Raw genomic sequence first — 27,511 nt, 5'->3', positions numbered from 1 at the left:
GAAATGTCAGAACTGATTGCTTTTCCATAACAGTACTGTTGATGCTAACAAGGTACATACAGTATTTTTTTTGTATATTTTAAATCAGTGGTTCTTAATTTGTCTGTTCTGATTGGGTCGAAACAAAACAGAAAAAACAATGCTAAAGGCAAACAATTAAATGCAACTAATTGTGCATAGATAGCCCTATCCAATTTTAAAAGGAAGGAGAGAAAGCTCAAAGATGTCTTATATCTATATATTCACATTATTATAACATTCATATAATTAAATATATTTGATGTTTTAGTAGATATTTTAGTAGTTTCGAAGGTACTTAAAAGTATGAAAGGGTTCTTTCTTGACATGATCTTTGTTGAATTTTTCCTTTATTGCATGTTTCTTAGTCACTTAGTCAGTGATGCCCACTGTAAGCTACACAAATACTGCCAGCGCCGCTGCTCCCACCACGCGCATCACACGCTGTGCGTAGGGCACCAAGTGCTGAGGGGGCACCAAAAATAGACTATTGAAAAATCAATCATCATATCATGGTCATAATAATTATAATGGTGATATTATTTCAGTATAGAAATATTATTAGGCACTTTTTAAGGATGTATATAACAAAACAGGCGGAACAAGAGTATTTAATTGCTCTAGAAAGTAACGATGTTGCCGCTGCCGGCCGGCGCCGTCCCTTCCCCAAACACACTCAACTTCCCAAGCTCAGTGGTCCGTTGGATTGGGCGGCACCTGACGAAGTTTGACAGTAGGCTATTATGTTATTGGTATTGAGTTATATGTTTGGTAATAAAAAGTTAAACTGGCAAAAATAAACGTTTATTTTTAATAAACTGGGCATCATAAAGGAATTATGCTTAGGGCACCAAAATGGCTAGCAGCAGCACTGAATACTGTATCTGATGTGGTATACCACATTCCTACCAAATGGTAATTCAATCTAAATGTGCTATTCCATATACAATATTTGTGCAGATTTCTGGGTGGTGTGACTATATAGCCATATTGCAACTCTAAATGAGCACATCATTGAGACTAAACATCAGTAGGGCATTTCAAACACAAACACTCATTGTATTCTTCAGAAGCAAGTGTTTCCAGCATACAGCAGACTGAAGGCATCGGGCTTTACTTTTCCTCTAATTTATTTCCTCCATCCTTCATTCTCATTCTGTATTCTGTCACTCAAGTGGCACTCAGTGTCTCATCTGTCATACTCCTTCATGAGCTGCCATCTCACTGTCTCTCGCTCCTGTGTCCTCTACCCACATGCCTCCTGCTCTTAATTCACTCTCTTTCTCTTTCATCCCCTCGTCCTCTTCATCCTCCACTCCCAGCTGACCTTCCCACCCTCCTCCATTCTCAACAGCACTTACTGTCTTAACTTCAGGCCTTTTCATCTCCTCTTCCATCCTGCATCAACTCCTCTCTCTTACCTTTCCTCCTGATATTCCCATTCCCTTCCTTCTGCTTCTAAAGATAGTTTAATACCTCCTTTTTAACAAACCAGGTCCAAGCTGGTTTGGTGCTGGTCTAGCCGTTGGATTAGTATGGAGTTCGTCAGTACACTCTCACAGTCCATAAAAATAGCAAACACTGACTGACATGATCAGTTCTGATTGGCTGGCTTTATGCAACTTCCGGGTGTAATGACGCACAGAATTTTTTAATAAATGGTGTTTACAATATACCGTGGTGACAGCATGAGCACTTCTGAGGAAGAACTGATCACTGGATTTGCCAAAGTTTTCTATAACATGTTAAAGCATTATAGCTGGAATAATATATACTTTATATACTGTATATATATATATATACACACAGAATAATATATACTGTATATATATATATATATATATATATATATATATATATATATATATATATATATGTATATATATTTATACATAAATACCAGGTCTAATGCTTTAACATTATTTATTTGTTTATATTATATTATATTACATTATTAGATTTCTAGATTTGTAGTATAGTCAGCTCTAGAATCAGGTTCTACCTCACATAAAGCAGAGCACCCTCAGTTGATACTGTAATAATAACATATTGGTGAAACAGATTTGGCAAACACACTTGCGTTTGTGCTCTGGAAAGCGGCAAGTCAAGTGTTCTGCACACTTGCGAATTCTCTCATTATAACAAACGAACTGTAGAAACGATGTAAATAAGAGATTCATTGTGAAGTGCAGACTGCTTTTTTATAATAGTGTGGTCTGCGTTTTTATAGACTGCTTGGTTTTAATGGAACTTTGTGAGATCGCGATGAACTGCGATGTATTGGATCAAATTCCCGCCAAATGTATGCGTCCACGGATCAAAATATAATAAGCGTGAATCAAAAAATAACAAGCATGAAAAAAAACTTTAAACACATTAAAAAATATTTTTTACAAAACTTAAACTTGTGTACATGCTTTCTTTAAAATTATGTTTTCCTTGGTTTTATTACTCTGTACTTTGCGCTCTCTTTCATTTTCTGCTCATAATTTATTTTTTTGTACGCTTGTGCTGTTTTTCTCTTCGCTCTTTTTTCCATGTTCTGCTAGCCTGGCAAGCCAAACCCATCAAGATGTTAGGTCTGGGAACTCACAATTAGCATACCTCAATCCAAGGGGCGGGATAAACGTCTTGTCTTTCAAATTTCCTCTGCATGCAATAGGACAGCGCTACAACCAACCAGAGCAACGAACGGCTGTGGCTGAGTGAGTCCCATGCATTTTTCCACCAGCGGAGATAGTTGATGTATTAAACTTTTGCCGTATCCGGTCGACAAAACTCCGAACACATCTTCCTTTTTTAAGAATGACTTAAGTGACGTTCTCCTAACTCCAAGTCATCCAGGGTCGCGGCCAAAGCTGATTCGAAAGATCGCTGTTCGCCAGCAGCATCTTCTTTGTTTTCAAGTAGCAGGGAAATCACGCGGAACTATGCGCGGAACCGTCACAACTCTGTCGTCATTATGTTAAGGCCGCCAACCAACTCTATACACGATGTGATTGGCCTGACCAGAGTTTGCTTTTTCCAGCTCAAAAGTCTATGGAGAGTTGCTAGACCACCCTTTCTGCAAAATAATTTTTGCTGCCGCAGGGGTGCGTCTAGATTTGTAGGCTAATGTTCTGCGCTTGCTCTTCCAAATGTTGCAGTTCGAGTTTCATGTAAATTAGGGCGTGCTCAAGCGTCACCATTGGTCCACTAGTTCTATATTGACAGCTCCTCCTCTAGCCAATCAAACGAAGAGGGGAGTTTACGTCACTCCAATGCGACTCACGCTACTGATGTTCTCTAGTAGCTACAGGGGAAGATAACCATCAGCTCAGCTGGCAAAAATCTTTCCGTGGCAGGACACAGTTAAACTGTATGTGTGCCTGCAACTCAACCTATTACGTCTACCTGGCGATCCGTTATCGTTAAATTTGTCACCCTAACGATGACGACCTGTCACAGTTGTGCCTGTCTGACGATCCATCATATTCATCTTTAATGCCCTGGCCTTACTTCTAGACCTTGCACTGTGAGTGTCGATCTCCTGCGAGCCACACAACAGTGTTTCATTAAAGATTTCCTGATTTGAACGAGAAATTTGAATGAATGACTTACTCATAAAAACAGTAACTTGCCACCACCTACTGGCCGTTTTACTTTCATATTTAATCTATGACATGGAAGGGCAATGTCGGTCCTCCTGGGTGCAGAGCTTAGCTCCTCCAACCCTAATCAAACACACCTGAACAAGCTAATCATCATCTTTAGGATTATTAATACTGCTAGGTTTTTATCTGAGTTGACGCTAAACTCTGCAGGACAGGAGCACTCACAACGTTACCAATCCCTGATCTTTTCAATAATTTTCATGTTGCTGTATTAAAAATTGAAGCTATATTTAAAAAAAGAATCCTAAAGTAATATGCAATTATGTAGCTATGTAAATGAACACAATAACTATAATAAATCACTGCATATCAAATCCTCCTGGTTTCTGTAATCTCCTCTGTACACTATCATTTTCATTAATCTTTTGTCAAATGGTACATCTAGTCTAGAATTAATTTACCAGGCTACCTAGGCTATATGATCGCTTAACAACAACAATTAAGAAAATATTTCAGGATGGCGTATTTAACTGTAACGGATCACCAGGTAAGGCTGTGCGTTTTTTTTCCTTTTACAAAGGCTACATGTTTATTTTAAATTTTAGTTGTTGTTGTTTTTTGTTTTACATACTCTGAACTTTGTCTTGTACTTTTTACACTGTATGCCTTGTCTGTAATGGAACTAAATAATATATATATATATATATATATATATATATATATATATATATATATAGAGCGCAAAGTACAGAGTAATAAAACCAAAGAAAACATAATTTTAAAGAAAGCATGAACACAAGTTAAAGTTTTGTGAAAAATATTTTTTAATGTGTTTAAAGTTTTTATTCATGCTTGTTATTTTTTGATACACGCTTATTATATTTTGATCTGTGGCCGCAATACATTTGGTGGGAATTTTATCCCATAGTAAATGAGTGACCATTTGCCCTCTTCAAGCTGTTAATGACCACACACATGCTGCAAAGTTTTGGATGTGACATCCACATATAAATGCAGGATTCACTCAAAATTACAATGATTTACATAGTTATAACCATAGCAAAGGGCAAAAAAAAAAAAAAATGATATGTCAAAATAGAGGTGCTTTAAGCAATGTAAATGAAGACTAATAGAGTAATAGAAAAATATTCACAATTTCATATCAAAATATTTTTGAAATGATGTTCCAATTATTTGTGAAAGTATTGAAGTATCAAATCCCTCACTGTACATTGCTATATTTGTTATGGTGGTGCTTTCGGCACTTTACTAGAGAACCCTCATTCATTTCAGAAGCGTCCACAGTAATTTAATTCTGGAACCTGTCCTAAAATATTCATCTGCTAGAAATTACTAGTTGTGTGTGCAAACTCACTCATTTCATTGCTCTGTACTGTATGTTAACTACTGTCTTATTTTGTGGCTGTTTCTGGAGTAACGTCTGAGACAAAGTAAACAGTTAAAAGATATTATTTTTATTATTTTTTGAATCCAATAATGACAAGTCATGAAAATTGATTTGTCAAAAGGTGTGGGAACCTCGAGGGCACCAGCTACAGGTCTCATTGAATACACATGTAAATGATGGAGCCTCCCGGCCACTTGCTCGGATGAACCAACTCGGATAAAGCCGGCTGTAAGTCACACTGGGATGCTGGGCTGTGTTTGATTAGCGTACTTTGTCTGAATGAACGAGCAGCTCTGAAGCACAACCCATCACATACGCATGAATAAGGCAGCCAAGCGAGTCGCCGGCTACAGAAGCAAGATGTGTAAAATGCCGTGTAGAGAAACTTGGAGAGCATTCGGTATCAAAAATATCAAGTTTTGCTTATGTATAAAGACGGGGAAAACTTCACAGGTATTGTAAATAAACTTCAAGGTGACTATATGCAGAAGCAGTACATCTAATGTCAATTCACTTTTCTTTTCTTTTTTCCCATTCTTTGTTTTTAAATGTTTAATTGTGGATTCCATTTTAATGGTCTAACTCAATCTTAGCAATCACAAAGCACATCTAATCAGTTGAATACATACAACTTTTAACAATAATAAGGCTCTATGAAATGCGTTTTATTTATTTGTGTTTAAATTTTTCTGGATTCTGTGTTTTATGATTGAATACAAATTTATTGTGTAAAAATCATGGTTAATCAACAAATCCATAAAACTTGAACAGTTTAATTAATCTTTTATAATGTAATCAAATCCTTTAAATTTTTGACAGTGCTGCACAATAGTGTGGTATTCCTTAAAAATAATGCTTTTAATAAATTGGATTATTATTGTTATTACTTTGAGAAGCACATATACAGTACAAAACTAAGTGATATATTTCTGTCATCATTTCTTCAAGTAAAATCAAACTTTCATTTTGGCGGGCTGTAGTGAAGAATAGACCGCATGAGTTTCAGAAGAAATCTTAACAGATAAAGTCTCAAACAGCTCAGATTTTTTAAAGATATCGAAGTTATAAAATATATTTCATCTCAAACATTTCTCATTAAATTATTACAAGACCAAATAGTTAATTTATTTAATTCCCCTACTGAATTATGGAAAAACGTCTGAGACCAGGTTGATAGTCGAAAGTTGAACATAATTAAGATCTCCATCATGTCTCCTGAGCTATGAACAAGCAAATGAAAAGTCCCTCTGGGAGGCCATGCAGATACTAATGGACAGAAATTCCAGACACTTATTTTTTTATTGTCTGAAAGCTAGAAACATTAGCTTAAACTTGTAGAGCACATCATTGCCATAAGGACACTAGGACTGTGGCGTAATGTCAGAATGGCTTAATTGGCTTAATTGTTCGATGATTTGCTTGCAAGATCCAGCAACACAAGTCATGATCGTACTGTTTTCCCTGTGCGGTGCAGGAAATCACAGAGAAATAGGTGCGATCGTGACTCGTGGCTCTTGCAAGCACAAGAACAAGTGTGTACATGCATAGACTTCTAGAACTGTATCTTTATCGTTATAGTTATTCCCATTGGTGTGAACAGGTCTTAAGTCAGTTTTCAACATTGTGAAAGGCACAAGGTGGCACAAAATAAGCACAAGGTGTAAGTTTGGACATGTTTTAGTGCAGGAATATTCTGGCTGTACGTGTCATGACTACAGGAGGCCACAGCAGGGCTCCCATCTGGTCCTGAACGCAGAGATGCCTGGCAGGTTGCCTCTAGCTCAGAATCTAGCAGTGGTTTATAGCAGTGCTCTAGAGCTGCATTCACACAGTCCACTATATTCCATTACTACTCTGTTTGTCTCTGAAGTCGCTTTTGTTTAATTCATGGTGCACATTTGTTTGTGTTTGTGTTTCCAGGGAGTTGAACCCATGACCTTGGCATAGTTGTGCTGTACCAGATACACTGGCTGAAAAAAAGTAGTATTAAGACCATATTCCATAACCACATTTTAAGAGCAAGTTGATATATCAACACACAACACTCGCTTTACCTTTTGTGTTGTGGTTTGTAATGAAGTAAAATTATAATATTTAATTCATGCACTTGTGGACACATTGCTTCATCTTTTGAGACCAAGTTGTAAGAATCTGTGTTTCTGGGTCTCACATAGAGACGAAAAAAGAGAGTAAGTGATTTCAGGTCAGATGTTTGTCTAGTTAAAAAAAAGTTTTTTTTTTTTTTTTTACCACCAATAACTTTTTTTGGAACAATATAAACAACCATAAATGGCCTGGTACAAAATATGAAATGTCTTAATCAGAAGACAGACAAGCATTGTAGCCTAAGAAAGAAAATATAAATAAATAAGTAAAATAAAGCTACATTCAAGTAAAAAATAAATAAATAAAGTATCAGTAGCTTCTGCAGCACGAACACTAGCATGTAGTCCGCAGTTGTTTTTGCTATTACGGGACTTAGCGTTGTCTGACTAGAGTCAACACGTGGGGTGATGACATCATCGTTTCACATAATACTGTATACGCATTGGCTGTACACACGAAAACACAAGGGTGTCGTTCTTAGATTTATCCACTCTGGGAACCGGTAAAAAAAAAAAGTGGTTTCAGGCTCCCTAAACACCGGAATCGTCTGGACGAAACGCCGATACGATGCAAACCTTTTTACATATACACCTAAACGCGTCTTTGTGTGGACAAGGCCTGTATGTGTGTGCATTGCATGTGGTTTTATAAGTTAAAATGAATAATTAATTAAATCATAAAAATATTAAATAAATTAAAAAAAAATTTAAAAAAAGATTAACTTTTTTTTTGCTTGCATGTTATGATGTGATCATTAACCAACATCAGAGAACCCCATCCGTGAACATCCAAATGTGTAAAATTTTTTTAGATATTAACTTAAAATTTCAGCACATAATTCAAGTAAATATTTTAGGACAAATGGATTCAGTTGACAAAAAAGTTTGGGAATCCTTAGTTTTTTTAAAAACTGCCATTACATGCAAAACAATACTTGTTCTGACTATCACGTAATTTAGTTACTATTTATCTGCCTCATTTTCTGTGCAGATGTGAGTTGTAATATTACATTTATGTTGTGGAAATGGCTGATTCATATTATATATTTCTTTTATACTTTAAGTACTTGAGTAACATTTTTCACTTTTTTCTCAAATAATTTTTCATATTTACATCAACAGTATGTTTTAATCCAGATTGTTCAAGTGTAGTCATTGTGCATCTTTTTTTGTCCTCTCTTTGTAAATGAACATTTTTGTCAGTGATTTTATTGATGAGATTAACACTGTTTTTGGGATGGGACTGTTTGTTTGTTTGTTTGTTTGTTTGTTTGTTTGTTTGTTTGTTTGTTTGTTTGTTTGTTTGTTTGTTTGACCAGTGGCAAATGGGGCAAGTGTTTGGGAATCCTAATAATAATAATCCCAAATGTAGCAAGACCATACAGGATCATCCAGGACCTGTGACTGTTGAAATCCCAGGAGGACATTTTGCTTTAAAAATAGATGAAGTTCTTTGCCATAATACAATCATAGATAGAAAGTATCTTGTAATGGAAAGCCGGATCGCCCGGGCCGCTGTACGGTTCCGTAGCTCGGTATTACATAATCTTTGATTGGCTCATCCTGATTGTCTTTATTGGGTCAGACGTTTCTCACCGAGCAGGCCCTGGCGAAGCATGTGGCAAATTACATCTATTTCATCACCGGAGAGAGAGTTTCAGATCGCTCGCCAGATTGTTATTATAAAGGCAACGTGTTCCCAATAACCTGTCAGGACAAATAAAGGGTGAATAAATAAAATAGCAAAAATAGCAGGCTGCTTTACACTTTGTCTTTGTCAAATATGAACGGGGAAAAAACCTTTGGTTGCTCCAGTTTTTTTTTTTTCATCTCCTAATGACTGAGAAATGCTATTCTTCATATAGACTTATAGAGTTGATGACACCAGCAGCCAGCACCAGACAGCTGGATCTTTGGGGAGTGCGTCGGGGCCCGAGTTAGCCTAAATAAACCTCTTGGCGTGCTGTGCAGACATGAAGGGCTGTGAAACGTCTGTAAAAGTAGGTTGCTGGGGACCCAGAGAGCCTCACGCTGTCGTCTGGGTTTTACCCGCCTCTGACCGTCTGTGTGACCCAGTGTCAGGGTTCGCATTTTGGACCTGGTCCTTTGCCCTGTGATTCTTCCTGGTCTTTAGCAGCCAGTAAAAGAGCTATTCCCGCTGGCTTTTATCTCATTTTGTCTGCAGTCTGCTCTTTTTTCTTTGATCAGATCAAAGAGGGCCCTGTTCTCACTGTAATTTAGCTGGTTTAAGGGCACTCACATAATTTATTGATACATGGTTTACTAATAGCTTGGACCTGCAACAGTTGTTGCCTGAAAGCATTTTTCTAAAATACACTATGTAATGTATTTCAACCATTACACTTAAAGGTTGATTAGACCATAATACATCGTATTTATAATAAGTGAAGACATTTGGATATGATACGATATGATGTGATACAATACTATCTGAAATGGCTTTGTGTGTGTGTGCGTGTTGTGTGTGTGTGTGTGTGTGTGTGTGTGTGTGTGTGTGTGTGTGTGTGTGTGTGTGTGTGTGTGTGTGTGTGTGTGTGTGTGTGTGTGTGTGTGTGTGTGTGTGTGTGTGACTTATGGTAGAGATATTATAAAGTAAATATATCTATAAATCAATCGATATAGATAGATCCTTTCGTTCAAAAGTTTGTGGACTGTAAGTTTTGATTTTGCTTTACTTAAAGCCTTTATAATGCATTATAGAAGTATCCATGGATTAATTATGCCTTGCAATGCACCTTAAAATGCATTGAATGGTCTCATGAATAATTGTAACCACTTATGAAACATTATAATACACCTTTAGAAAGTATAATGCGTTAAAACATGACAAACAACCAATTTCAGATGTAACAAGTAATCTGTGGATATTATAATGCATTTTAACTTTGGTTACAATTATTTATGAAAATATATAATGCATTGTAACATACTTTACATAACATACTTTATGAATGCCTTTATAATGCAATAAAAGCTTTAAGTAAGGTTGTCAGATTCTTGAATGCTCTCCAAAGCTGCACTTATTTGATCAATAAAACAGGAATATTGTGAAATATTATTACAATTAAAAATAACTGGTTTTCTATTTGAACATTGTAGTTAACAATTACCATTGCACACCTGCAGGTAATAGAGAAGTGCGCGGGTGAGAAGACCAAAAACAGTCAGAAATCTAAAAAACAAAAGGAAATCCCACACACTATCAATACTAATCGATACAAAAAGTATAAAAAAATATTTATTAGTCAATAAATATCAATAAATAATAAATATTTATCTACTTTTTGCAAGTATTGATAGTGTGTGTGAATATCTATTTTAATATTTTAAAATGAAATGTATTTGTGATGGCCGCTAAATTTTCAAATGATCCTTCAGAAATCATTCTAATGCTGATTTGCTGCTCGGGAAACATTTATTATTAATGTTGTGCTGCTTCATATTTTTTGTCGAAAATGTTATGCATAGTTTTCCAGGATCATTTGATGACTGGAAAGTTCAGAAAAATAGCATTTATTTTAAAATTTAAATCATTTGTAACATTATACATGTCTTGTAACATTATATTGTCACTTTTGATCATTTTAATGTATCCTTGATAAACAAATATATACATTTGTTTCTAAAAACAAATCTTACTGACCCCGAACTATTCAACAGTAGTGTAGTTAAGACAAGTTTGAATATCTTGAATATCTATTGTTAGTCTATTGTTTTTGTTTTTATTATTATGAATACGCATCATAGTTTTGGATCATCATTAGTCATAAATCCTTGTTAAACACTGCAAGTGTACTGATGATGGTGGGGGTTCAGCTTTAATTAAAATAAGTCAAGTGTTTCATGCAAGATCATTTTCATCCTGTGCCCTGTTATACTGTATTTGATATGATACAATATAATGTAAAGCAATATGATGTAGACCAAATCTAAGAATGGATTTAAACTCGCATATTCAGTATATTGCAACACTAGCTGTGTTTGGATTATAATAGATTTAAAACCATTTGAGGTCGCCCACATTCCTCATGAAAAGAATTTCTTCCTATTGTTTCTCATGCACACTATTTCTATAACGATACCAATCTCCTTGTTTGATTTACCTGCTGTAGTAATCTGAGATATTCAATAAGAGGTCTCTAGGGGCTCTCAGACAAGCGGCTAGACGGTGGGTTTTCAATGACAAGGGAGTTGAAAGCCGTTTTTTTACCACCCAGAATGTGCAACTATTGTGTGATTGGGCTTATTCCAAAAATGCAAATGTTTACCAGCAGACGCTGCTTATGTTTGGGATGCAGGCCTAATAAGTTTTAATCACCCGCCCTTGTTATTCTAATAGTTAGTGTGGCTGAGGGAGGGAGATGCACTAGATGGTTAGATCCTGATAGATATAGTCATGTGAATTAACTCTTTACCCAAAGAAACAGTTGTAAACTGTAAATTGTTTTGGGTGAACAATCCCTTGAAATCACTTTAAAGTGCCCCTATTATGCTATTTTAAGGGGTCCTAATTTAGTTTTGGAGGTCTCCTACAATCGGTTAACATGCATCCAAGGTCAAAAAACACGTTTTTATTTTCTCATAAGATACACTGCACATTGCAGTAGGCCTATCACTTTCTCAGAGTGTCTGAAACGATTCGATAAAGGATTCAAGCCTTGTCCACACTAATATATATTTGTTTGAAAATGCATCTATTTCTCTTCTGTTCACACACTAAGATGCCGTTTTTGTCCTGCGAAGATTAGCTTTTTGAAAACGCTTTCCAAAGTAGATGAATTTGAAAACTGCATTTTCATGCTCTAGTGTGGCCTGTGATGACGCATGTTTAGACGTTACGCTTATTGAACCGATAGATATGTATGTTTGCATTTGTACCTGTTATGTGCTATCCCAACGCTATCTCACGACCTCACTCGTACGAATTTGTACGATTTGTCTAAACCCACATGATGGGTAGGTTTAGGGGCGGGGTCAGGGGTAGGCCATTCGTACAAATTCATACGAATTGGCCAATTCGTAAAATATGTACGATTTAGCAAAAATTTTACTAATACATACGAGTGAGGTCATATGAATTCATACGAATTAGCCACCTCGTAAAATTCGTACAAATTGCCCTGAGATCGGGCTGGCTATTCACTTTCACACTGTTGCTAAAGATACCAACTTTGTACATTCTTCATATCGCAGTCCTGCAAAGATGACAGAAGCTTTACTAGCGATTGCTGTCCTGCAGCAAAACATAAGACCAGTTGCGTTTAGTGCGACCTGGACGCATCAGTGAATGGTAAGATATTTAGCTAAATAAAATGATACTGCCAGAAGATCAGCATGATAACTTTATTATGTCTATTCCATCTGTATCATCACAGTGAGCTTATATGAGGTTGTATGTATGTGCAGTAAGGTGAATTTAGCGTTCCGACGTTTCAGTGTGGATGAGAAACTTTTGGAAAGGAATGACGCTTAAATGACTGGTCATATAGAGCATACGACACATGCACTGCACAAAGTTTAGAATGCGTATCCATCGACAGAAACATACATAGCCTGAAAAGCAGTTTATTTTATTTGTATCTTTGCTCTATTGTATTTATTTGTGCTGTTGCTTGTAGTTTGATCGTTTATTTTTATTTTCTGACAGTAATCATTAGCCTAACTCTCTCTGTCTGTTTTATTTGTTTTCAACAAACCATATTATAGATATGTATGTGTCATCAGATTTGAGATGAACCACGGTGCAAGTGCTTGGCACTTGGCACTCCACCGTGGGTGGAGAATGGAATAGTTTGTTTTTTTACAGAGAACCATTACACTGTACATCATCAACTACCCATCTGTTCTTGTTTGACTGAAATTCATCCCTGTCTATCACTCAGTACCATTAGGCCCGTTCAGAAGTCACATCAAACATAAGTGAAGTATCTACTCTCACGGCTATGCTTTGGATCTGACCCACAAATAATCGTGTGAGTTATTTGGCACAACCCTGTCAGAGTTCTTCCCAACATTGAGAAATGTCCGGAGAGACGGCACGGCCCCATTTGTCACACGATGCCATGACCCAAAATGTGCCGGGCCGCAGGGCCAGTGTCTCAGACTTTATCAGGAGGATTTTCTCAACATTATTAACAGGTGAGCAGAGATTTCCAGTAAGGCACTAATTGTCTATATACCAAATCACGGATCAGAGACCAGGGTTGTGTGCAGAAATGAATTGAGAAATTTTTTTTTTTTTTATTTGAGTTGAGGTAGTTTTGTAATTGGATTTTGTGCGTGCTTGGTTGCCGCTTCACACCGGCTCTTTGTTTTGTTAGTTTTGTTAGTTAGAGTGGCTGCGTCTTTTACAGGAGGATTGTTTTGGCATAAGTAGCTGTTCCCGTTTTCCGTTTTGAAGTCGTGGAGTTTGCACTTGTTTGGTCTCTGTGGCATTTGAGATGGGGTTCTCCGCGTTGCTTGGTGTACCCACTCCATGAGGGACTACTCTGGTGTAACACCAATTTACTCTATTGCGCATTCTATCTGGACTGCATGGTCGGACATATATATTTTTTTATATATAACTAAACATTTGACTCAGATTCCATGATTGTCTGTGGTGACTGATTTATATCTATACTGTATTGTTTATTGTTTTTGTCCTGTTTTATGTTTATTCATGTTATGTTGATTGTAAAGTGGAAGAAGCACTATATAAGTTAATCTACTTGCTTGCTTACTAGAATTAAAATGAATTAAAATTAAATTAAATTCATATATATATTTACTTTTGGGGTCGGTAACATTCATACTTTTATTCAGCAAGGACACATTACATTGATCAAGAGTGAGAGTGAAGACATTTATAATGTTACAAAAGTTTTCCATTTCAAATTAGTGCTGTTCTTTTGAACATTTTATTAATCAAAGAAAAAAAGTATCTATGCCCTCATCTCCTCCATATTGTGTCCAGTCCTCTCTCATTGTTTCTGTCTCTAAAAAGACAGAAATGATAGAAAAAGTTGCTAATGGGTTGTCAACAGGGAGCGATTTTCAGATATCAGCACTCAGAGACACTTTAGACCAGAAAGGGCTTCTCATCTTTCAAGGTACAATGAGTGTTGCCAACAGACCAATAAAAGTGAAGAATTCCACAGGTGAATGCACATGCCTAAAGAAAAAAAAATCTGATCACTATGTCTGATCATGTTAGATGTTTTATTGGAAAAATAAGACATAAATGCTAATTGAGAAAGTGATGTTTTTGCAAAGTAGTCAGATGGTCTCTTTCTGTCTCAGTGGGCATCTGTAAATCAGACTTTATGCAATGAATCAAATGTCTGGCTATGCAAGACTTACAGTATAAGCTGATAACATTAAATAAAAGGATATAAACATTACCAGAACCTCAGGACTTTCTCTCTCACACACATTTATCTCTTTTTCCACCTCTCACTGTAATTTTCCTCATTTTATATATTTCTTAGGGGCATTATAAAATCATTTATCCTGCTCCCTTCCACCCCCGTTGTGACAGAACCTCTACGGGTCTCGTTTTTTCCTCCACAATAAATATTATTCCCTCTTTTCTTCGACTTCTCAGTTACCAGATTACTGTCATCTTTTCTCTCACACTTTTTTATCTAAAGTATTACCCTTCCGAACCTCAAACCTGTCCACTGAGCTTCTAAACACCCATTTCAAAAGAAAAATAAGAACGTGCCGATCTCTTTCTTACCGAAGATTGCTGATCTTCAACACCGGATCTCCTCACCTCCCACCTAAATCTCCTCACCTCTAAATGTCTCATGGACATGCTGTGACTCAGACCTCAACTAAACCCTTATGGACTCTAATGTCATGACAGGGTCAGTGCAGTTGTATTCGACCAGACCGTTGTATTTCACGTTTTACTCAGTTTAACTGGATTACACGCCTGCTCTCTGTTCTGCCCCTCTCTGTGAAAATGAATCTATTTCTGAGCAGCTGCCTGTGTTTTTCTTCACCACCCACTCTAACTTTACGGCTGCACCATAAAATTAAATCAATCTATGTTTGTCAAAAAAAGTTTCTTTACCTAATAAAAATTGCCAATGAGGCAGTACAGGTCAGTTCAATCAAATAATGAATTAGATGTGCCCCCGTGCCTAATATACATCCATTAGTGTAGTTTAGTTTTGTTTACTTGACCTTTATTAATATATTACTATTAGAATTTATTTTAGTTTTTCTTCAGGATTTTGTACTTGAGACCTTCATCACTTGTTATATTAGTTATTTGTTATAATATAAAGCATTTTCTTTAGAATTTTTACTTTTACTTCTATTGATATTTAAAAAAATATTTCTTCAGGATTTTTGTTTTATTATAAATATTTTTCTTTAGAATTTTTAGTTGTGACTTTTATCACTCATATGCAATTTATTTAATTTTTTTATATTATATTTAATTTTACTTTTTTAAGCATTTTTCTTCAGCATTTTGTGCTTAAGACCTTCATCACTTGTACTCTTTTATTATTTTCTCTCTTTATTTTTTTTAAAGGGGTATTACACCTAAAAATGAAAATTCTGTTATTAATTACTCACCCTCACGTCTTTCCAAACCCGTAAGACTTTCATTCATTTTTGGAACACAATATAGGACAATATTTTTAATGAAATCTGAGAGCTTTCTGTACTCTCCATTGGCAGCTATGCTACTACCACTTTGACGCTTCAAAAAATTCATAAAGCGATTGTAAAACTTATCCATATGAATTGAGTGTGTTACGTAGCATGTTTGAGGTTTCTTGAGGTTTCTTGCACGTCAAACGCCTACAGTCAAGCTTCTGTTTGCTGATCTATGTTTACACGTGAATAAAAGCCTAAATGCAATCTGTTCATCATATAAAGCGATCCAGTCTCTTCAGAAAATTTAGACTAAATTGCTCAATTCATATGGATTAGTTTTACAATCTCTTGGTGAACTTTTTGAAGCGTCAAAATAGTAGTTGCTTGCACTGTTAATGGAGGGACAGAAATCTTCCAGATTTCATCAAAAATATCTTCATTTGTGTTTTGAAAATGAAACAAAAGTCTTACAGATTTGGAACAACATTAGGGTGAGTAATTAATGACAGAATTTTCACTTTTGGGTGAACTAAACCTTTAAGGGTATAGCCTAAGTTATGGGTTGTTGGATATGTATCCCTAATAAAGCTGTGAGTCACATTGTCTTACAAATGACATAACCACTCATTTTAGCAGTGTAACATTTAGTTTAAAATGTGTGCATAAACTGTAAAATATGTGCCCCCTTTGAAATGCTAAATGACCCCTTAAGCAACGACAGACTTGTGACATTTCTTATAAAACTGAACACATTGTCCTTGCTCTTATAAGCTGTTTCTAATTGGCTGCCTTGCTGTGTAACACAACGCTCTACACAGGCATTAGGCAGCAACTCTGGATGCCACACAAATAGCATCCTGCATTGGAGACTCGACTTTCAATGTATTCCAATAGAGTTTGATGTTAACTTTTTAGCAAGCTATTGACACAACTCAAATTGAATAAATGTTTTAGCAAAAAGTTAACAGCAACTTAAGTGATCATGCAGTGTTAACGCATTACCTTTGACAGCTCTAATTTTAAGGAATTGTCTCTCCACAGGTTCTTTGTCTCTGAGTGTGTTCCTAGTATCGTTGGGATTAACGGTGTGTGTTGTGTGGCTGGTGGCACTATGCGGGATCTGTGGATGGTGCCAACGCAAACTGGTAAGTTATTTCACTTCCTGCACAACAAGAAGTGTGCAATGTCTTAAATTGACATCTGTTAGTGTATAAGATTACGTGAACAACAAGGTAGTTTTTGACTTTTGTAGTGCCTTTTTAATGGTTGTAGTGTCTTCTGTTTAATGGTTGTTTTGTCGATTACAGTCTGACAACAATCAATAAAAACGTCAAAGATTATACAATTACATTATTACATTATTTTTCACATAAATACATTATTTTTACATATTTTACATTATTACAGCTTCTCTCTCTCTGTCCCGAATCCGTTGTTTTTGGTTAAGTCCCTCCTTCCGAAATATGAAATGAGCTGTGATTGGTTACCTGGTCCAGTGTGTTGTGATTGGCAGCGTTTAGCATGTGTTTGGGAAATGTCCCGCCCCTCCATAACTGTGAGTTCTGCTCTAGTGTAAATATAAAGGATGGCGGCAATTTTAAACCATTCGAGCCCGATTCAGACCCTGACAATATCAACAAACAAGAGGATCATGCAGAAAGGATTTCGTGCACAGACTTTGCAAGCCCATATTTCACAGGACGTTTCAGAGTGGTGTGTTTTTCTCATACATTATACTTTAGGTACGATGTTATCCGCCATTTAATCATGATATTTGTCAAAAAACGTAACTACAAATTTTAAGTCATACTTACAAGTTGTCATCCACAAACAACAGATTGTACTAAAATGGAAACTGCTCAATTTCAGAAGAAGCTTCTGTGTGTAGCTTGCTTTGTGGTTCTGGAAGCTGTTCTTCATAAAATGTGCAGTGCACAGATAAGAATCGGGATTATAATGTTCAGGAACAGTGTTTAAAATAAATGTTATCCATTCTAAGTCTGTCATCCTGAGGAAGGTCAAACAAATGAGTTGTGGAAAGAAACAGCATCTTTTTGACAAGGCCTTGTCCTCTTTTCTGCGTATGGGTGGGGGGTATTTAAATGAGGAACATTATGACTTCATAAATCCCGGGAAAATCACATTTTAGTATGAGCTGTTCGTTGTAGTTCTTAGAAAGCGGATTCTGTTAAGTAAAATATCCCATTTGGAGTGGACTTTGAGCTAACTTTGACTAAGCTTGCAGATCTTTTTCATGCTCAAACAGCAACATTGCAGATTAACTGAAGTTTAATTTCACACGTAAATTTAAAATATTCTAACTGACCCCCCAGCGTGAGTTTTTCAAGGCGACCGTTATTTCGAACTTGTCACTTTAATGTTTCCATGGTGACGCGTCATTGCTTGTCACGTGACACAGCGCAACCACAACACAGCGCTGAATGAATGATGATCTGCTTTTATGTCATTTTCCCTTTTTTATTAAAAATATTCACAAATGTATAAGCTATAGCATGAAACACTGATATTCCGATTGTCAAATATGTGCAAGTGGATGCGTTTTGATGTTTAAACACCTTTATAACTATCGCGTTAGTTGAGCCGTATGCGCGATGGGCGGCGCCATGTTAGTTTGTTTCACAGTTCAGAGAATCGGATCTGTTGGATTTACACGTCAATTCCTCCACTTCTCACGAAATGCATGAAAGTAAGTGGCCGGTGAACTGGGAGAAGAATAGGGTCAAATGTAAAGCTACTTACACAATGTGTAATTTATTATAATGTAAAGGAGTATTATTGCCGCTTCCATAGGCATCAGTGTGTATTTTACAAACTCAAAATCATTGTTTTGCCGGTGTGATCGTACGCTCCAGGGACCAGCCAAGACTGATCACACCGGTGTGATCGTACGTGTGAAAGGGTTAAAAAGTGAAAAAGCATAATAGGACTTTAAAATGAGTATTGTTAGTATTTCAGTATAGCATTGCATGGCATTCCCTCGTTTGTGTTTACATCAGACGTAGATCCAGATTGCCGTTCAATAGCTGTAAATCTTATTTTCTGTCTGGATAATTAGGTGTTGAGCCTGTAGTTTTCCCGTTCAGCCTTAGCATCTGCAAAACAAGATTTGCCATTAAACTCATGCAAAGCAATTCAGTGCAAGGCGGCCGGCCAAATGAGACTGAATCATGAGAGAAGAAACAACATGTATTAAGGAAAAAAGAAATAATTAGTCTAAATGATTTATATATGAACATGAAAATGTGATTACAGACCACTTTTTGATTAATAGCTAGTTGATAAATAATATCCACCTACAAATTAATCTCCTGTGCTCAGTTTAATGAAATAACCCTCTTCCTAAAATAAACGGATCACATGTTATTCAAAATTAATTAATTACCTTTAACACATTTAATGTGTCACTTGCTTTTTTGCCTAGAAGAGAAGCCGAATGTGAAGGCATCGTTTCACAACCATTCCTAATACAAATCCACGCTTTTCATTCATCAACCAGGAGGAGTGATCGGTTTTGAGATGGTCAGCACAGGCCAGACGGAGGAAGTGAAAGGAAGGAAATGAGAGGAGGAGTGAGAGGCAGACGGGAAGACTGCAGGGTGGCTAAAAAGAGATTTCAAGCTTTAATTACACTCCATAATGGCTTCCCCACCACGTGCCCGGCCTGCGGGCATCTAACGTCTTACTGTTATTACAATGAGGGATTACAAACTTAAAGTTTCAATCTAAACCAGAATTTGATTGTCCCCTCCTCCTGTTTTTATACTGTATTTAGCTGTTCTTAACTGCGGTTAGGTGACAACGAAATTATTTGCAAAATCCTTTTTTGTCATCAAAATAGTGGTGTTTTCACACTAGTGTTTTTGGTGAGGACCAAGTGCTTCATCGAGGTGAACTGCTGGGAGCGTTGTCCTAGAAACTATGAGAGTGATTCTGCGAAACCAAGTGTGAAAACAGCCACTAAAAGCTGTTTATCGGTGCAAAATGTACATGTAGGATTGACTTCCAGATGTGTGAATGTCATAAAAACTTGGGGTTAAAAAAGGGCCTATAGTTGAAACTATGAGCCCTTAAATATTCCCTGTGGTGAAAATCAAGTTTTTAATGTTGTATATTTGTTTTTGTGTTTTTCTATTATCCTTTACGACAAACCATGTGCGAATTCATCAGTCAAAACCATTGCTGAGTGTTTTCTCTTGAAACTCCAGTGTACCAAATACAGTCTCAAAAATGTGTTTGAAACCGCCTCTGTTTCCTACCATCACAAACATGTAACCAATCCCCTCATCGTGCGAGGATTTTCCACACAAGAACACCTTTAAAAATCAGATACATATTGCAATATAGAGATATTGCAATATGAATTGAGTAGCCTATATGATGTATATTAAGATGTTATGATGATCTATATGCCTTTCTATTCTGTTCAAAGTGTTTCTAAGGATGCTAATTTTAGAAGGCAGCTGTTTGACTCTGAGATGGCAAACGGGAACATGGCTTGTGTAACATTTGTAACACATTATTAGCTGTTCGATAATGTAGTTAAGCCAAAGGCTAATCATATAATTATCGTTATGTGTCTGAAGTTGTCGAGAGCATTACATGAAACTCATTAACATTCTGATACACCAACTTGTAGACAACCCTGTATAATTCACTCTTCCTCTTCTTCTTCTGAATCCGTTTCTGGCTGAATTAAATTTCCACTTGCCATTGTGTGGCATTTACCACAGTTGACCAAGTGAATCAGGTAGTCTGAGTTGCTGTGATTGAGTGGAGTTATGAATAGACTCATATGCATATTCATGGTTGATACGTTTAAGGGATAAAATTATTGACTGCAGGGGAACTTTAAATGTATTTCATTTCTTTATTAATAATGTTCAACAGTGAACATACATTCATCATTTTCTGTGCTGGAGGTTTCTGATTTTGGAATAGAATGTATGACTTCTTTGTCTTGCTAATGAATTTTATTTATCCTAATCACTATTTTTTTTATTTATCCTAATTTAACCTTCAGTGTTTTCACACTTTTTGCATAATTTGGCTATTACAGCTTTAATATTTAATCTTGTCTTTTTGGTAAACAAGTAAGCATTTATAAAACTAATGATGTTTTTTTGTATTTTAAGGTTGAAAGTAAAGCAACAAAATCTATGAATGAATGAGACATTTATATTGCGCTTTCATATGTCAAGTCAAGTCAAGTCACCTTTATTTATATAGCGCTTTTACAATACAAATTGTTTCAAAGCAGCTTTACAGAGAAAACAGGAAAGTAAAGTTGTAATAGTATTGTTAAATTCAAAATTAAATGTTAAATCTCCCCAACTAAGCAAGCCAAAAGGCAATGGCGAATGAAGGCGAATGAAGGCGGAAAAAAAAAGGGCGACAGTGGCAAGGAACCAAAACTCCATCAGGTGACAGAATGGAGAAAAAAAAACCTTGGGAGAACCCAGGCTCAGTCGGGGGGGCAGTCTTCCTTTGGCCAACAAACGAACAGTGTATGATTATGATTTTTTTTTTTTTTTTGTGTACTATATGTACTACTGTACACACAAAGCGCTTTACAATCATTTCAGGGAATCTCTCTTCAACCACCACCAGTTATACAAAGTAGGCATTTAAAAAAGTAATGAAGGAAATGAATGTCATGAGGCAAATAAAGGCATGTCATGTTTCTAAAACAGCTTTAAATGTGATGGAGTTTTTTGTATTTTTTATTTCTATACTGTTGTAGAAATATTAATTTTTTGAATTTGCTTTTATTTTATATTTTCATTTTAAGTTTTAGTTATGTGCTTTTGTCATTTTATTTTAAAATTGTTTCAGTTTACTTTAATTTGTTTCAGTTTTAGTAATTTTAGTACTTGAACTTTGACATATTTTATTTCAGTTAGTTGCAAAGGCAATATTTTAAATTTTATTTTAAGTTTTTTTTGTTTAAGTATAATCTGTTTCTTAATCTTTTATTTCATTTCAGCTTTATTTCAATTAACAAAAACAATTTTAATAGTTTTAGTTAACAATAACAACACTGCAACAGGTTATGTTCATATTACAAAAAGTAAAAAATCTGTAATAATTAGTTTTAATAAAAATCAACCTTGTGGAAATAAAAGTGCCTGTAGTAGAAAAAAACCCAATCATATTTTGCTTAAAGAAAATAATGATTGTTTTAGGACCATTAAGCATTGGTCTGGTATTAAGATGTGTTTTAGTCGATCGGATCACAAGTAAACAAAGGAGACACAGTCCCATTTACACCTGCTGTTTTAATGTCTCTTTTGTCCACTTTCAACCACTTCTGTCCTGATTTCTTCGAGGTGAGAGTCTATGGGCATGTAAATGTACAGGCTTTTTCAGATCTAATGTACGAAAAAGCTCAATCAATTTACATATGAACCAGAGATGAACAAAAACCCACGGAGAGCAGCAGCTTTCGTTTCAGCTCTGATAGACACAAGACCACGCTAAACACTGTGAGTGTGTTTGAAATCAGAAATGGTGAGAGAACATTGTGCTTGGTACGTTTTTCATCTTCAAACCAAACTTAGGTCTTCAGCCCGACAAAGTTTAAATCCGTCTGGCTAACGCGCTTTCTATAATGTTTACGCATTAAGTCAGTAGGCGCTCTTTTGCGGCTGTTCAAACACATTCGACTAAAAGACCAAATCCGTTCAAATACATTTTCGAGTACTTCTAGAAGTGGTCGAAAGTAGACATGCTCAAAACGTTTTTTACACCTATATTTAGCGTTGTCTACTTGTGAAATCAACAACTGGCCGTGTTGTACTGCAGGTTTTAAAAGCCCAGTCTCACACCATATACCCTCTCTGAACATCTCTCCACACAACAATTTAACACCCCCTACCCCCTCCCTCCTTCTGCTTCTCAGCCTGTACTTAAGATCTGTATGCTGGAGAATGGAGAGAATAAGGAGAATGTATGCTGGGTCTTCAGGAAACAGAAGTTAAAGAAAGCCAAAGGCCCAGACGGTGTCTCACCAGCCTGTCTAAAAGCCTGTGCTGACCAGCTGTCATCAATCTTTAACAAATCACTGGAGCTGTGTGAAGTCCTCTCCTGCTTCAAACGCCCCACATTCCTCCCTGTACTCAAGAAACGAAAAATCACAGGTCTAAATTACGACAGACCAGTTGCTTTGACGTCTGTGGTCATGAAGTCATTCGAGAGACTGGTGTTGGACCACCTGAAGGAAACTACTGGCCCCTTGCTAGACCCTCTTCAGTTTGCTTATCGAGCAAACAGATCTGTGGATGACGCAGTCAACGTGGGACTGCATTACATCCTGCACCATCTGGATAAACCAGGGACTTATGCAAAGAACCTGTTTGTGGACTTCAGCACGACTTTCAACACCATCACCCCAGATATCCTCCTGACTAAACTAACCCAGCTCTTTGTCCCACCTCCATCTGTCAGTGGATCCACAGCTTTCTGACAGATAGGCAACAGCTAATGAGAATGGGGAAATTCATGTCCAACACCTGTACAATTAGAACTGGCGCCCCCAGGGGTGTGTGCTCTACGAATGACTGCACTGCAATAGACCCCTCTGTCAAGCTCCTGAAGTTTGCAGATGACTCTATAGTCATCGCCTACATCTATAATGGTGACTAGTCTGCATAAAGACAGTAAGCTGGTGCAGTCATAACAACCCGGAGCTGAACACACTCAAACCTGTGGAGATGATTCTTGACTTTAGGAGAACCCCACCCCCCCAGAAATGAGAATTTAGGGGTAAAATGTGCTCTATTGTCAAGAAAATGTCACAATGCAAAATACTTAATTGTTCTACAATAGGTTTCATTTTGTTTAAGTAAAAACTTTGTTATTTTTTCTTTCACCTTTCCTAACATCAGCACAGTTCTTATGAACCAACCCCCTTTTCAAACAGACTTTGACCATTGCATTAGGATTAATGTTGTTCTTTCAATTAAAATGGCTGTGGTCAGTCTTTTGATCAATAGCAGAAGAACAACAGATCCTTAATGAGTGAGTAAGCCGGGATACGTTACGTAAGGCTGCACTGCGAGAGTCTCCCTTTATGTTTCTCATACCTCACACTGCCACGCCGCAGGGCTCACTAATGATTCATATGTTTTTTGCCCACAACACCCCACGCTTCTCTCCGCGCCGACAGACTGCGTGCTTTCTCCGTCTCCTCCCAAATAGATTTGACAGTGCTGGGTACTTTCGGGTCAAGATTACTTCTCCCTGTCTGATCCAGTTCTGACTCTCTGAACTGAGGGAATCTGGAGTTGATGCTTTGCTTGAAAGTATTTAGTTGAGAGAGATGAAAGATTTCTTGGATCTGCTGAAATTATTTTACTCCATATTAAATGCTGTACAATCATACAGCCCTCCATCCATCCTCCTTTCATCCATCCATCCTCTCTTGATCAATCCATGCCTTCATGGTTACTTAATTTCGGTTTGTGCTTATTATTTTTTATACATCCATCCCTCGTTCTATCTATTGTTCCATCCATCCATCCATCCATCCATCCATCCATCCATCCATCATCCATCCATTGTTCTATCTATTGTTTTATCCATCCATCCATCCATCCATCATTCTATCTATTGTTCCGTCCATCCATCCATCCATCCATCATCCATCCATTGTTCTATCTATTGTTTTATCCATCCATCCATCCATCCATCCATCATTCTATCTATTGTTCCGTCCGTCCATCCATCCATCCATCCATCCATCCATCCATCATCCATCCATTGTTCTATCTATTGTTTTATCATCCATCCATCCATCCATCCATCCATCCATCCATCCATCATTCTATCTATTGTTCTACCCATCCATCCATCCATCCATTGTTCTGCCTATTGTTTTATCCATCCATCCATTATTCTATCTATTGTTTTATCCATCCATCCATCATTCTATCTATTGTTCTATCCATCCATCCATCCATTGTTCTATCTATTGTTTTATCCATCCATCCATCCATCCATCCATTGCTCTATCTATTGTTTTATCCATCCATCCATACATCATTCAAGTTCAAGTTTAAGTTTATTGTCATATGCATATTAGTACACAGAGTACCACAGCAATGAAATAGAAAGTGCCTTAGCACTCTCTCAGCACCAATCAATAAATAAGTAAAATAAAATTAAAATTTAACATCTGCTCAAACCTCAACCCCCCTTCCTCTTGTACTATCGTTCAATAGCCGTACAAGCTGTGGGTAAAAACTGTCCCTAAAACGTGAAGTGCGCGTTGGGATGCTCTGCAAACGTCTCCCTGATGGAAGTTGGGAGAAGAGATTATGTGCCGGATGACTAACATCCTGTATAATACCTAGTGCCTTCTTAGTGCTGCGTTTCCAATAAATGTTTTGGAGCGATTCTAGTGGAACCCCAATAATTTTAGATGCACTTTTAACCAATTCAATTCGCGTGAAGTAGCCCTACCAAACCACACTGTAATATTACCTGTCAATATACTCTCAATAGTGTAGCGGTAACATTTTTGTAAAATGTTAAGTGACATACCATATTTCTTGAGACACCTCAAGAAATAAAGCCTCTGATGTGCCTTCTTAATGGTATAAGTGATATGAAAAGACCATAGAAGGGAGTCTGAAATGTGGATGCCTAAAAACTTAAAGGTATTAACAATTTCAACTCCAGAGTTGTTAATGTAGACAGGTGCATGTGTGGGTTTATTTCTTCTAAAATCTATGATGTTAGGATTCATTCCATCCATCCATATCGTTCTATCCATCCATCCATCATTCGATCTATTGTTCCATCCATCCATCCATCCATCATTCGATCAATTGTTCCATCCATCCATCCACATCGTTCCATCGATCCATCATTCTATTTTCAATCAATACATCCATCCATCCATCCATCCATTGTTCTATCTATTGTTCCATCCATCCATCCATCCATTGTTCTATCTATTGTTCTATCCATCCATCCATCCATCCATTCATCATTCTATCTGTTGTTCCATTAATCCATCCATATCGTTCTATCCATCCATCCATCTATCCATCATTCGATCTATTGTTCCATCCATCCATCCATCCATCCATATTGTTCCAACCAATCCATCAATCTATTTTTCCATCCATCATCCATTGTTTTATCCTTTATTTATTGTTCCATCCATCCATCTTGTTCCATTGTTCATCCATCCATCCATCCTTCTATTTATTGTTCCATCCATCCATCTCGTTCCAATGTTCATCCATCCATCCATCCTTCTATTTACTGTTCCATCCATCCATCTTGTTCCATTGTTCTATCCATCCATCCATCCATCCATCCTACTATTTATTGTTCCATCCATCCGTCCATCATTCTATAACATATCATATATAGTTTCATGTATCATTTAATATATTACATTTATTTAGTTTTATATATTACAACAGTTTCATGTCCATCTTTTTTTGTCTAACACTTTCTTTCTGTTGTGTCTGAGGGGAATGATTTTTCAACAGTAAATTGTGTGGATAAGATGAAGGTGAGAAGTGCAGATGAGGTGAAGGAGAGTTTCAGCTAAGAAGATCTGAGAATAAAGCACTTTTAACATGTGACAGCGGTGTGAGGGCCGAGTTGGACCTGTTGTGAGACTAGCACCAAGAGACCACCTGTAAAAAATCTTCTTCCCTCCTCTGTCTTTCTCTTACAGCCTCTTTCTTAGTCGATGATATCATATTTCTCCTTGCTCATTCGCCTTTTGTGATTGTAAATTCTGTTTGAAAACCTACCCCTTACTCTGCCTTTGCTTTTTCCCTTCCCTATTTTCCCTTTGCTTCTCTGCATACCTGTCAGAGATCTCATCTTAAACAAGTGTGTCTGTGTGAGAGGATATGCAAGAAGTATGACTTATTCGCGGTTTGTGCTTACTATTTTTTTTAACAAAACAGAAACAGAATATTATTTATTGAGAAGTTGTTAAAAATATGTAAACCTGAGAATATGTAATAATCTCTAAAATTACCCTAATTTATGCAACAAAGATTTTACGTTTTTTAAGTTTAAGTCATTTTATGATCTCATTGGGTTTGTATTGTTCAATCTAACAAGCAAAGGTCAACTGTACAGTCTGACAGATTCACTTTACACTCTCTTTTAGCACAATTTTTAAACTTTAAAACAGTGTAGCATGTGAAGTTGACCCACGGTTTTAATGAGCAGGATAATATGCATGAGACCAGTTATTCTACATTAATTTTAATTGTTCTCCATGTAAATGGACCTTACATTAGCTGAACTACAAATCAGTTTCCAGTACTGTATGAACTTTTAACATTTCAAAAGGTCTTTCAAAGGCAGAATCTGGACGTGTAACATAGTTTTGCGTAATTTTAATTTAAAGATGTAGAATAAAGATTTAATAAGGTCAAAAAAGGTCAGAGAACTTATATAAGGGTAGTTCTTAGTAATACATTTCATCTTGAAATGTCCAAGATTTTCATACCAAATGGGGTATGTCAAGAGAGATATTTTTTTGCATTTAAAATATTTATATTTAATTTAAATACTGTATATTTCATTACTTTGATCACTTTTATGGGGTTTTAAATTGTATGGGTTATGGTGGAAGATCGTGCTTTAATTTATTTAATATAGAATATAGTCTATTTATTTCAATTTGTTAATATTTTTTTTCTTTTTTTTTCTAATACATTTCTAATTAATTTATTAATATTAATATTCATCTTTAAACCAAGGTTATTATAGTT

At 36.4% G+C, this 27,511-nt stretch overlaps 1 protein-coding gene across 1 annotated transcript in view; it reads left to right on the top strand.

Annotated features, from left to right (window-relative positions):
- Nucleotides 1–27,511, top strand: part of syt7b (synaptotagmin VIIb) — a 136,094-nt gene that overhangs the window by 39,916 nt on the left and 68,667 nt on the right. The window contains exon 2 of the mRNA XM_077228082.1: nt 16,782–16,885. Within this exon, the coding sequence (XP_077084197.1) occupies nt 16,782–16,885 (104 nt within the window). The remainder of the gene's footprint in view (nt 1–16,781; nt 16,886–27,511) is intronic.

This window comes from Siphateles boraxobius, unplaced genomic scaffold (assembly GCF_051911475.1).
Source record: "Siphateles boraxobius isolate OS27281-9 unplaced genomic scaffold, OSU_SipBor_1 130, whole genome shotgun sequence".
Lineage (NCBI taxonomy): Eukaryota > Metazoa > Chordata > Actinopteri > Cypriniformes > Leuciscidae > Siphateles > Siphateles boraxobius.
The sequence above is the reverse complement of the archived record's forward strand: the minus strand, read 5'-3'. Positions and strand labels throughout refer to the sequence as shown.